The following is a 13096-nucleotide window of genomic DNA, read 5'->3' as shown; positions in this document are numbered from 1 at the left end:
ATTTTGCTGTCATGAGACACTGAAAAATTTATCTCTTTTTTCTGCTTGCACCTTTCTGACTTCATTATACTTTGCATAACACAAAACAGATAGCAAGAAAATCGAACTTGTAAAAGTACATTATTTCTGGCATATATCGTTCTTTACAATCATGGTTCTTCTTATGGTTGTATGTCACCTGTTACTATGTATTTTCTGATTTCTATGCATTTTTTTTTCCGAGGACATGTAGTTACATATGGCGTACTAACAAAAGTTATTTTTTACTTTCATTTATTTAGTGTACTCGTATTCGGAAATGGTAAAAAAAAATGTCATTGTTTTACAATATTGTGTATTATACTTTTTAGTTATTCTTGTTGTAGTCCCAACTGCCTTGTAAAAAGTTCATTGACCTAGTCATGCTGTCCATAACAGCTTTTAGCCAATGAACCTCTCCAGAATATTTTCTTTCTGTGAAGTAAATGATTTGATTAGATTTGCGTGTTCGTTTGTGTAGTCATATCATAAGAACCAAACAAACAGGCACCTAGGACAGCATCACAAGCGTAAGCGAACACGTGGTTCGTGCCGCACCTGCGCTCAGGGTTTTTTTCATCCACTTTCATTTCCATTAATTTATAATTTTCTTTAATTCATTTAATAAGTACATGCAATTTCCCCTATGCTGTCCTTGGTGTTTTTGTTTGTTGGCTTCTTAGGATATGACTAATAAAAATCGGGCACTCGGTTTCCTTTCTTTTCGTTCATATATATGTGTGTGTATGTGTGTGGGTGGGGTCCGGAAAGCTGGTCCGTAGTTAGTAGTTAGTGCGTAAATGGTATTGTTCTGATTTCATTACGTAATGGGTATCGAGGAGAAGAAGTGGGTATGCTGGCAACGTGGAGTCTGTTTATATATATACATATATAAGAGTAATCTATAACAAAAAACTTGATTTGCTCGGATCAGTCAATCTTTGGCAAAAAGATTGTGTGGGTAAGTCATGCGGCCTACCATGGTAGTTTGTGAAAATTCAGACTACTCGTTTTTGCAGGCTTAATAACTTTTCATGGTTTTTTGCTGTCGTTGTTCCCCAAATCAAGATACAATAACTTAGCTTCCAGTAAAAAAGGGCATAGTATATTGCTTTCTTTAGCCATAATGGTATTAGATCACCAGTTTTATACGTACAGCCTGCTACTTTGTAGGATCATTGCTAAGCTTATTGACGTTATTGTCCCAGGAGAAGTTTTCTTGAAACCATGCACCCAAACACTTTTGCGTTGTTACTTGTTCTAGCCTGTTTGCTTGAAATCGAACAGTTATATTAACTGGCAATGGCTTATTTATAAATTTAAATATCATATACTTGACTTTGCTGACATTCAATTGTAGTTTTTTTATGTACCGCTAGTCAGCTAATAAATTTAAGTAATAATTTATTTCTTTTTATAAGCATTGCAGTGGACGGTACGACACTTTCTCCCAAAGTCGCTGCTGCAGGTAGCAAAAATTCAAAATGAGCGCCGGAAACCATGGGCCGTGACAGCGCACGCGCGTGCGCGTGCACGTGATCGTTCACAACTTCGCGTCGCTCCCGCGTTGCGGAGGCGGAGCGGCGGAGGACAGGCGCCACCATCGTAAACGCCGCCGGTAGGTGTGCGCGCGCAACGACCGTGCGATGGGAAGCCTCCAGAATGCCGCCGGTGCCGAACCCGGCATTGCAGCATCGGGACGTGAGAGTCCTCCTGCCAGCTTCAGTCAGCTGGGAATACCAACGGGCCCGGAACTCCGGAACACAGTTCTTTTTGGGCCGGTAAGGTGACTTGCCGCCGCAACAGCCGCGCTATCGATGGCGCAGTCGGCGGGGCGCGTCAATAGCGCGCTCACTGACGTATGTTTAGAATGTCGCACAATGCGTGCTACCAGTCGCCAACTGCCGCTCATAAGGTCGCCGTGACGTTTGTGGTCCAGCTTGTGACCCCCGATCGCGCAGCTACTCGGGCTAACCACAAATCATGTAGTTGACAAAGATATCCGGACGAGTTTCACAGTGCAGGCACGCGTAAAACGCGCCGCTTTTTACGATGAAAAATTATCTTTAATTTAATTTTTCACGAAGGTCTTATTTCCGGCGCTGTTAGACCCGCGCGTTCTAATTCTGCGATGAACTTTTGCTTATCTGTTTGGGCTATACGTCGTGTGATCGGAGCAGTAATTCTTCCATATAAAGATCGCGTTTTTGTTTAGGCATTTATACCTTCTAATTGACGCTAGCTAGAATGCGCGGTTTGACAGCGTTGAAACATACCTTGTAACTCCGCTGTAAGTTTTTATCTTTCTTTTCTTTTCTTCGTCTTTATCTTCTTCCAAGTACGTGGAGCTTTTTATGACATCCTGACGCGCCTGACGATATATCTTTCCGCACTTTCGAAGCTTCGCCGATGGAGTGTTGTCGTACTTGTCAACGCGAACAAAACTCTAGGCCACACGTTTACGGGCATGAGTGCAGCACGTCATAGAAGTGCATGAAAGATTATCACAATGCGTGAAATGTTTCAGAATGGTAAATTTGCCGTTCTTGCTGTTCATGCTCTTTTGTAGCGCTGTAAAGATTGAATACTTTAGTAACTTGCGATTCGCTGATGATATTGCCTTGCTTAGTAACTCAGGGGAGCAATTGCAATGCATGCTCACTGACCTGGAGAGGCAAAGCAGAAGAGTAGGTCTAAAAATTAATCTGCAGAAAACTAAAGTAATGTTTAACAGTCTCGGAAGAGAATAGCAATTTACAATAGGTAGCGAGGCATTGGAAGTGGTAAGGGAATACATCTACTTAGGGCAGGTAGCGACGGCGGATCCGGGTCATGAGACGGAAGTAATCAGAAGAATAAGAATGGGCTGGAGTGCGTTTGGCAGGCATTCTCAGATCATGAACAGCAGGTTGCCATCATTGCATTATTGCATTGCATTATTGCATTGCATTATTGCATTATTTCAAGAGAAAAGTGTATAATAGCTGTGTCTTACCAGTACTCACCTACGGGGCAGAAACCTGGAGGCTTACGATAAGGGTTCTACTTAAATTGAGGACGACGCAACGAGCTATGGAAAGAAGAGTGATGGGTGTAACGTTAAGGGATAAGAAAAGAGCAGATTGGGTGAGGGAACAAACGCGAGTTAAAGACATCTTAATTGAAATCAAGAAAAAGAAAACATGGGCAGTACATGTAATGAGGAGGGAAGATAACCAATGGTCATTAAGGGTTACGGACTGGATTCCAAGAGAAGGGAGGCATAGCAGGGGGCGGCAGAAAGTTAGGTGGGTGGATGAGATTAAGAAGTTTGCAGGGACGACATGGCCACAATTAGTACATGACCGGGGTTGTAGGAGAAGTATGGGAGAGGCCTTTGCCCTGCAGTGGGCGTAACCAGGCTGATGATGATGATAATGATGATGATGATGATGATGATAAAAGATTGATATAGGTTGAAATTGATACATGTCTGCATCCTGTGAGAAATAACGCACCATAAGCCAATTTCTTTGTTTATCACTATTGGTAAATGTTTTATCTGTGTGCACTATGGTGAGAGCTATCTGGCAAACCTTGATATAATGTAATGATGCTTCTGCTGCATATCCTCAAGAATGATTATTTGACACGAAAATAACAGTGTGAGCAAACAAACCTACTCGCACATGTTTCTTTTGTCACATTTGCTTTCCTTGGTTTAGGTAATTAGTGCATGCAACTGAGAATGATCGACGCTCCTAAATGTGATTAAGTCAGGAGTAGAGTTCTATTATGCATACATGATGTAGCGTGAAGCAACGTTTATATAAGGTGTCCAAGCTAACATTAGCCAAGCTTTTCAATGAAGAAAGAGATTAAAAAAAACACAGTGCAAGATGCGATTTCAAGATTCAAGTCTGTTCAGTCATCAGATCACTGACAAGCGAACACTGTAGTTGTTTTAATTGTATCTTGCAGAATGTTCTTTAAATAATTTTTTTCATTAGACAGCTTGTCGCGTTAGCTAGGACACACGGTAAAAGCTTATAAAGTTAGTGTGAAGGGGTACACATTCAGCAGTTCGTACTGCTGTGTAGATTCAAGTTTTACTTTGTCTGCCTTTATTTTTGTGTTTGTGTGTGAAGTTGTGCATCATTAAGTGCAATGCATTAGACATATCAGCAGTATCTCAATAATGAATCACGAAAATAAAGTTTAATTGAGACAAAGACATGTTCCAGCACATAAGAAAAATAAGCAGATGTGCAGAGACAAAGCAACAACAGAAAAGGTAAAGTGCTTATACCTTAAATGCTGGACTTTCTAGTACATTGGGCCCTTTCTCGCTTTGTCCCTTTCTCGCTTCCCTTTTCTCCAGTTTATTTAGTTAATCAGATTGCCTTGGCTAACTGCAAAGCCAGTGCTCTGCATTTTCTGTCGTCCTTTTGTCTCTGCAACTCCTTTCATTTGTCTTACGCTCTAAAGCATGTCTTTGTGCAAATTCCAACTAGCCCAACTCCCTGCCTTAAAAGTTTAATTGCATTAGAACAGCTAGTCAATCACATTGTTTATGAATCTGTTGGATTTCATAAAGACTGTGCAATGATGTGAATTAACCCTCTCCATAATATTTATGAACTAGCAGTCATTAATTATGCTCTAAAATGTGTTTGCGGAATGCAAGGACTATATTTTGAAGCTATCACTTTCAGAGATATTTTCACTTTTGTAAGGTTTTGCATGGCTAGATCCGGAAGCATCGGTACCTACAGGTGGCACCATATATTATATGACAGTATGTCTGGCCATTGTGCCAGGAACACTGTCACTCATAGAAGCTGATGTGTTCGATACTAGCCTAGCAAAATTTTATGAAAGTGGAAGTAAGTATCCTCAAAAGTGATTGCCTCAGAATACTGCCACAGATTACTATGCCAATTGTCCCATTTAGTGCCACTGATGTGTGAAATATCTTTTTGCTCAATACGTATGTAATTGGTGCTGTTTTCTATTTTTTTCTCTCTGCAGATTAAGCCACTGAGAGCTGTGTCTCGATTAGAATGGGCATTTTTTACCATTTCATCGTTGAGCCTCATTGTGTCCCTGGGTTTCACAGTAGAACGTTTGATAACATTACCAAAGAACACGGATGATTACACTTTTGCCATCATGTTGTGCTTCACATCATGTAAGTTAATTTGAGCTTTGGCATACCAGAACAGGTATAACACTGTTTTAATAACTGCTCTGAATGACGTGCGACATATGCAGCTGTGAGGAGACTTTCACATGCGCCTCTTGTGTGTCTGCCCATGCTATAGTGCCAAGAGGCAAATGGTGTGTGCAGTGATTGATAGAGTGCACAACTGTTTACTAACAGAGCATAAAGCTCTGGGCCTGTGCTCCTAAAGAGCTCTGTGCAGGAGGCTATATCTGCACTGCTGAAGTTAAGGTCTACGAACATGCTCCAAGAATGCTGCCGGCTACTGCTAGCTTGTGTATTCCGTGTACTTTGTGCTTCTTTTTCGATGTCCCTTACCATTTCCTCCACACAGAGTAACCAACCAGAACTACCTCTGGTAACTTCCTTACCTTTCTATATATCTTTTCTCTCTCTCTCTCTTGGTTCGAGGGAGGAAAGAAACAGTACATATTTAGTGCTTCAGAAATGTGTTGAAGTGGGCTGATTTGTGATTCACTGAACAGGAATGAGCAGTGCAAAGGGCAGGACAAAGATTAGGAAGACATTCACTCCATTTATACATCTTTCTAATCTCTTGCCAATCTTCTGTAGTGTTTGTTCCTGGTTTAGCAAGGGCTTCCTACTAAAGAGAACAAGTAGAAAGAAGCCAGATCTGTGCATCTTCTGCTAAGTGCAAATAGCTGTTTTATACGACAGTCCCTAAATCTTGTGCAATCACATGCAATCTTGTGCAGCTGTTACTCGGTCACATGCAATCGTGTGGAGAGGTAGAGTGTACACTACTTCAGTATGCTGTAACATGAAAACGTTGCTGGCATTCTGACTTCCTGCACACCATTGCGAAGATATTTTTTTTAATGCTTAGGAGCAGCTACGTGGCTGACACTAAAAGCAGTGTGCTCAATAATACCGCTCGTGTGCATACATGGGGAGGCCTTAAAACCATGTTATGAATCTTAACAAGTACTTTCTGTGAAATAAAAAAGCAGCTCAAATAACTAGCAACAGATACCTTGGTACCTTGGTTACAAACAAGCCATATTATTCTGCACGTCATGTGCAGACATAGAATAAACTACAAGAAAATAAGCAGTGCTAGATGAGAAAAATACTGCACGTAGAAAAAGATGTAAAAAAGAAAAGCAACAAGAATAATGGCTTCTTTTTTATCCTATTGCAAAGACATTGTTATGCATGTTATTGTTAGACATCTTGGAATATAGGTGTGTGCACGGGTCCTCTTAGTATCTTTTTCTTTTCTCCTCATCTTTTCTACCCTTTCCACAACCCTCACTGAAGATTAGCCAAGTGGGCAGTTAACGTGGTTAACAGCGATGCGTTTTACCTCATATTTTTTCTCTGTTCTTTGGGGATATTGTGTTAATGTGCAGTTATCAACAGATTACCTGTATCGTGCAGTTGATACTATCAAAATTAATTCAATGCAGAAAAGTCATACATAAGTACTCTACCTTCATTTGAGGATCTGCACCTTCCTGTCAAAGGGCTATTATAGATGTTCTGTTGAAGTAGAGCTTTTACGTTTACAAAAGTGCTTGGCAGGCAGCTGTTCTGCAACAGGTGCTGTTATTGCACTGTGCTTTTTTGCTAAAAATGACCTAGAGCCGTAGCTCTGACCTGAATCTTTTGTGTTGTTCTGTTTTTTTTTCTTGGCCTTTTTGTTGCCTGTATCTAGTTTAAAGTGGGGCAGTTAACACCTGGCCTGCACTTGCATTTCTCTGCCTATATGTATTAATATTCTGGTCATAGTCATAAGTCGTGTGTTGGGCGGCTACCATTAACTCTTCTGGGAATCAAGAAATTGAAAATTCGCTTTTCTTTCCTTTTCTAAAAAAAATCACTTAAATAAAACTCCTTTTCACTGTATTCCTTCACTGTATTTTTATGCTAGGTGTTACACAAATAGACTCAGTGCAAAATGTCTGCCCAGAAGTTTGGTACTGCGAGCCATTAAGCTGGTCACATAATTGGAGTTGCCAAGGCGGATCTATTACCTCTGCTCATGTGATGTCACTTCTTTCTTCCTTCTTTCTCCTTTTTTTTTCAGTATTCTGTTTCTTTTACATTGTGCATGGGATACTGAAGGAAAGATACCATGAGATTGCTGTCTTCATCAGCAGTAGTTTTCTTCTTCTTCTCTATTTGGTCCTCAATGTTGCATCAGCAAGCCAAACTGTTGGAGCATCCATTGAGAAAAAGGTACAGTCAAAGCACTTCCATTCTATATGCTTAGCAGAGAGCCCTATTTAAACCTTTAAGGATGGAAGATGAGCTCAGTGCCTTTTTTTGTTTTTCGTGCCAGCCTGTAGATTATTTGACCTCCCGTGTTCCTCTGCGCTTCTTCCAGATGGCGTGCTTTATTTTGCACTTGTTGTAAATAACATCAAGTGGCTCAAGAAGCTATTGAAGAGTGAATTTGGGAGCATAGACTCACTTGTGTGCAGTAAACCTACCATCATTACAGTGTAATCAATTTTTTTTTAATTATTAAGCTTCACCTTTCTGACAGGATATTTTTCTGCGGTCTTGCTTTATGTGATCATTAGAATCGTTTGCACATAATGTTGGGAGCATACACTAACTTGAGTGCAGTGCACTAACTTTTGTTGCAGTGTAACAAATTTTTTTTTTTTCCTAGTAAAATTCACCTTTCAGACAGAAATATTTTACATGGTCTTGCTTTATATCGTCACAATCACTTTCACACAAAAAAAACATCTTCTTCTGGCAAGATTTTACATTTTTTTACGGTGCCTAAAAGGAAGCTTTAGCTCAGGCCCAACTCCGACGTGGCCTATTGAAATACATGTAAAATGCAGAAACGCTTTTCTGAGATAACCCTTGGACCAATTTTATAGAGATGTGTTGCATTTGAGAGAAAAAGGCAACTTCCAGCTACTGTTGGAAGTGGAATTTCGATTTAGAGGCTGAATTTTGTTAAAAGAATTTTCCAAAACTTGGTAGGTAAATAGAAGCACGAAGTTTACAAATTAATATATCTGCATCAAGAACAGATGTTGTGTTTCTGTAAACAGCATCAATAAGATAATTCAAAAAGGACCAATTCGATATGTCAATTTATATCTTACATGATTATGTTACGTTGTGTACAAGGGTTCTGCGAAAGCTGTATTTCCATATTACTAAATTATTTGAGATTCATGTGTAACATGTCAATTTTGTCTGCTTTAGATATACTATTACATGCAATTCGCAGAATCATTATATAATTTTTCATTGCTGAGTTACAGACTTGTAAACTTGATAGTTTCGTTTTCTAAAGATTTTCAATATTTGCCCATTTTTAATAAAAAATTGACGACCTAAATCAAAAATTAAAAACCAACAATAACCATATCTTAGGTTTTTCTTTTAAATGCAACAAACCTCGTCAAATTTAGCGCAGTGGTTGCCGAGAAACACGAATTCTCCTATTGCATGTATTTAGATAGGAGCACCTGAGCTATAGCTTCTTCTTAAAGAAAAGGGTAGAGCATAACATGCCACTATGAAGCCTTTTTCCTTTTCTGATGCTTTTTATTAAGTCTACTTGGATTCGGGTATTTTGTCTAGACTTCGCTGTTTATGCTAACTGCAGCTTCATATGGCTAAAGAATTTCGCACCTGTTATTGATACTTCTGGCTGCCACTGAAGTACATATACGAAGATGAGAGCAGTTCAGGATGTTAAGTGCAAATTGGTGCATGTCCCATGCAGGTGCGGCTGGGTGTGGCTGTCTTGTTCTTAATCGGCATCGTGTATTTAGGTGTGCGAGTGGCACATGGATACCGGCGTGAGCGGAAGCTGCTCTTCCGCATCAATGCTAAGGAAGATCTGCAAGCCATGCTCGGATGGCTTTTTCTCTGCTCTTCGCTCATCTTTTTCGACGTGCAGCTACAGGTGGGGCCAAGCACATATCCACCAGCTTTTCCCTGTAAACTGGGACTCAACTGCTCCCAAATGGCTAACTCCACAGGTTTGGTTGCTGCAGTGATTTCAGTCGTAAATGAAAAAGACGTCTGGCTTTGTAGCCTTGGAGTACCAATCGTCTTATGTTGAAAAAGGCTTGGAAAATAAGCTCCTGTGATAAGTCAGCATGCCCACCATAGTAGCCCAGTGGCTGTGGCGTTGTCCTGCTGATATTGAGATTCCGGTGCCGATCCTGGCTGCGGCAGGCACAATATGATGGGCGGAAAATTCAAAAATGCCAGTGTACTTAGATTAGGTGCACATTTAAGAACCCCAGGTGGTCAAAATCCATCTGGAGGCCCCCACAACGATGTGCCCCATAATTAGATTGTAGGTTTAGCATGTAAACTCGCAAATTTCATTATTTCCTTCTTAATTAATTTAGTTTGGCCTCACAAGAACCAGGTGTCACTCCTATTCATATTCACATCCACTCACAACCTTCTTCACTCTGTAATGCTTAATCTCAAGCCAGTGACATGAGTGTGCAGCGAGTATGATTCATTGTATTCGTGAGTGAGTATGCCAGCCTATGCTTGCTTCTTTAATATAAAAATATTAGATTAAGCTCAACAGGGCGATGATGGAGGCTAGTTGGTTGCCGCTCATTTCTTCAGACACACGAATGGAGCACAAATTAAAAACTGATTGTAAGCATCAGAACATCAATTGTCTTCCTCTTGTTCACTGCCCTTACCCTTGTATAACTACATGTATCTATTACCAAATAAATTAGTCATTAGTATGCACTCCATTCATCTATCTGGTGGTGCCTTCCCTGCTTTTATTTTGCACATAGTGCAAGAATAGAAAAACTCGATCTGCATGTTTCTTTCATTACTTATTCTTTTGTGTTTGTATGTGAATAAGGTCACCATGCACTGCTAGATGTTCACTCCACTGACCACCACTAGGGCCTGTATACTTGACATTGTCTTTGATGTACAGCTTGAGCATCATGGAACGATAGAAATCAGTTAAGCCTTATAAAAAATAAGAAAACGACAGACTTAATGCTGGATTTCTGACATGCACATTTAATATTATATGCATTGACTTATGTGTCTGCCTTGATGGCTTTTAATAAGACTTATACCCGTGTCACACGAGCAACTCGGATCTCCTTCAAACTTCCTTCCCTTGAAGGACCACAAGGGAGCTTCACCTCAAAGGAGTTAGCTCCGTGTCACACGGCCTATAAGCGAGCTTTTGAAAACTACCGCTGGGGGCCCATTAGGCGCTGCTCACCTCGTACGTAGTCATGAAAGAAACACGTTATATATTGCTCAAAAGTTTTGGTTACTTGTCTTTTCTTACAAAATACAATTATTTATGCATTGCATTTTAAAAATGTCATCTATCTTAAAGACAAAAAAAACGAGCATGTACTCAACATAGCATGTACCTCATACACAGTGATTTTGTCCGCTCTGCTAGCCACCATGTGCCTACTCGAGTCGAATGTAGGTTCTCAATTCAAATATCTTTGTCAGTGCTCAAATACTATATTATATGAATAAAACAGTTATAATTGCTGGTAAAAGTGAAATTAATAAAAATGAGGGTGATTTCCTGACTCGAAATTCAAGCACGCTGGGAACATGAGTACTCCCTTCAGTTTGCGAGGGAGATCTTCCATCTCCTTTCGCTAGGAACTTCCTTAAACTTCCTTTGCTAAAGGACTGCCGTGTGACACGGCGCGCATCTCTCTCGAGATAAAGACGTCCTTGGTTGAAGGGAGTTAAAAGGACTTTAGCCGCATCCGTGTGACAGAAGTATTAGTCGTGCACTCTGGATCATCTTCCTCTTATTACTTTAAATGATAGTGAATAATTCACAGAAAAAAAATTTAGAAGCTACATATAGATGAATGCAGTGTTTGTAAGAGCAAGTAACACTCCAGCAATACCTTTAGCTTTATAACCATAGGCTTATTACTAGTAAAACATAAACATTGAGGTGCATCCACCCTAATTTTTGCCAGCGCTAATGGTTGCTGGTGGTTTCTTTTCTTCTTTAAGTGAGACCTTGCTGCTTGACTTGAGGTTCTCATGTGCCATTATCAGAAACAGCTGAGAATTTGCTGGCAGTGTGAAGTCCAGTTACAAAAGTTGCATAAAATTTCTTGCATTCTAATTATGTTAGCACAATGCTTATAATTTGTGCTACAAACTTGTAGGTTGTATTTATTGAGATTATGTCCTGTTGCTAATGTTAGCACCGCTGTAGTTCTGTGAATAGGTGAGCAGAAACAGCTGATGTGCATCAAATGGCTCTTTTCTTGCAGGGCACCATGCTCATCTTTGTCATGCACAATGGTGTAGATTTGAATGATGTTGAGACCATTGTGCTGGCTGTTGGAGTACTAGTGACCCTAGTCTGGGCCTTTGCTGGGGAACGCACTGTGAGTAGTGCATCTTTTTATAGCTATGCTCTATTAAGAGTGCGCCACAAAATGCGTAGTGTAATATAAAATTATAATCAGCTGGTGCTGACTGTATTTCGTATTTTAATGCAGTAGACAATTCTCAGAACTTGTAAACAGCCGAAAACACATGGCCACTACTCTTTGTAAATCACAATGGTGGCTGTGTGATGGACCTTTCACAAGCTTAAATATGCCAGAAGTGCTGGGTGCAAACCATGGTACCACAGGTAACCAGATAAACCACTGGTCTTTTCTAATGAGTACACATTTCCTTGGTGTGGTGGTCGGTGGCTCTTTATGGTGACTGACATCTGAGAACGAGACTCTGTGGGAGTACAGTCAAACCCAATTATAACAACATTGAAGTGCCAAGAAAACTAAATTGTTATAACCAGGTTGCATGAAAAAAGAAACAGAGCGGACAGACATCAAAACATTTTTGTTAAACAGCAGTGGAGTCGAACCAATTATAACATTATTTGTTTTAGCAATACTTGGACATGACAATGAGCGGCTGCAGTACCGTGAACTTTTCTGCGTGTTCTATGGTAAAATAAACCACTTACTACAATATTTCCATGCCATATGTTATTTGTTATAACAAATACCTGGCTACCTCCCACATTCAAGGCGAGCTCTCAGCCATGAGACTACAGCTGTTTGTTCATGAGTTCTCAACTAAAGTGTTCCACATATCCAAATCGCACTGACATAGACTTCTCAATTGAGTGTCCCAGATGTTACTGCAGCATGAGCTATAATAAAAAGTAACAGCTTGGCTGCATACACCCTTTTCTCTGAGATTCACCCTGTCATATCGTCACTCAGCAGTGTTTCTCACGACTCTTTATTTGCATGCATACAGAGCAGACACAAGTTCTGCTTACAAATTTTGCACGCATGTCGTACTTACACACTACGTGCTACACATCACTATCGCTACTTTGCGCCAACACATTTTCGCTATAAGTATTACAACTAATAAATTTTCTGGGTAAATTACAATGGCTGTAACATGATAATCCCGTTCCCTTTCTCCATTCACTGCAGATATACAAGGAAAGCAAGGCCTGGCTATGTGTTTTTGTCCTGCTCTGGTTTCCCAACGTTGTCTACATAGGCCTGAGGCTATACGATGTAAGTTGCCTTCAGAAGTGTCTCAACACAAATATTTACCTATTAGTATAAAGTCAGAGCCAGCTTAGTATAAGCATACAAGGTAGCTAGCTGAGTTTAATGTGCGAAAAACATTGATTAGTTTTAAAGCGAAGCTTTCTTTGTCTGTCTTCCTGGGTTTGGTGTGGCTGTTGTCTGGCTGGGTCAAATGGTATCTAAGCGGATATATTTGTAGATATATATACAAAGGTCACATGTGTGCTGAATGCAAGTACTACCAGCAAACAGGCTTATATGAACGCTGCATGCCACTTGACCAAGTAGTGTCAGTAAGTGCATCTCTCTTCTGCGTAATAAA

General features: G+C 40.2%; 1 protein-coding gene across 4 annotated transcripts in view; it reads left to right on the top strand.

Annotated features, from left to right (window-relative positions):
* The first annotated feature begins 1467 nt into the window (after positions 1-1467).
* The window catches only part of LOC142575244 (uncharacterized), a 37322-nt gene continuing 25693 nt past the window's right edge, over positions 1468-13096 (top strand). The window contains exons 1-6 of one of the 4 annotated variants that reach the window (XM_075684428.1): positions 1468-1799; positions 5029-5188; positions 7272-7423; positions 8943-9125; positions 11482-11598; positions 12673-12759. In XM_075684428.1, the coding sequence (XP_075540543.1) occupies positions 1665-1799; positions 5029-5188; positions 7272-7423; positions 8943-9125; positions 11482-11598; positions 12673-12759 (834 nt within the window). In that variant the 5' untranslated portion in view covers positions 1468-1664. Of the gene's footprint in view, positions 1800-2226; positions 2309-5028; positions 5189-7271; positions 7424-8942; positions 9126-11481; positions 11599-12672; positions 12760-13096 lie in introns of those variants that run through there. The other 3 variants (XM_075684427.1, XM_075684429.1, XM_075684430.1) reach the window with 3 other exon arrangements.

The sequence above is a fragment of the Dermacentor variabilis genome, chromosome 3 (genome assembly GCF_050947875.1).
Source record: "Dermacentor variabilis isolate Ectoservices chromosome 3, ASM5094787v1, whole genome shotgun sequence".
In the NCBI taxonomy this organism is placed as follows: domain Eukaryota; kingdom Metazoa; phylum Arthropoda; class Arachnida; order Ixodida; family Ixodidae; genus Dermacentor; species Dermacentor variabilis.
The sequence above is the reverse complement of the archived record's forward strand: the minus strand, read 5'-3'. Positions and strand labels throughout refer to the sequence as shown.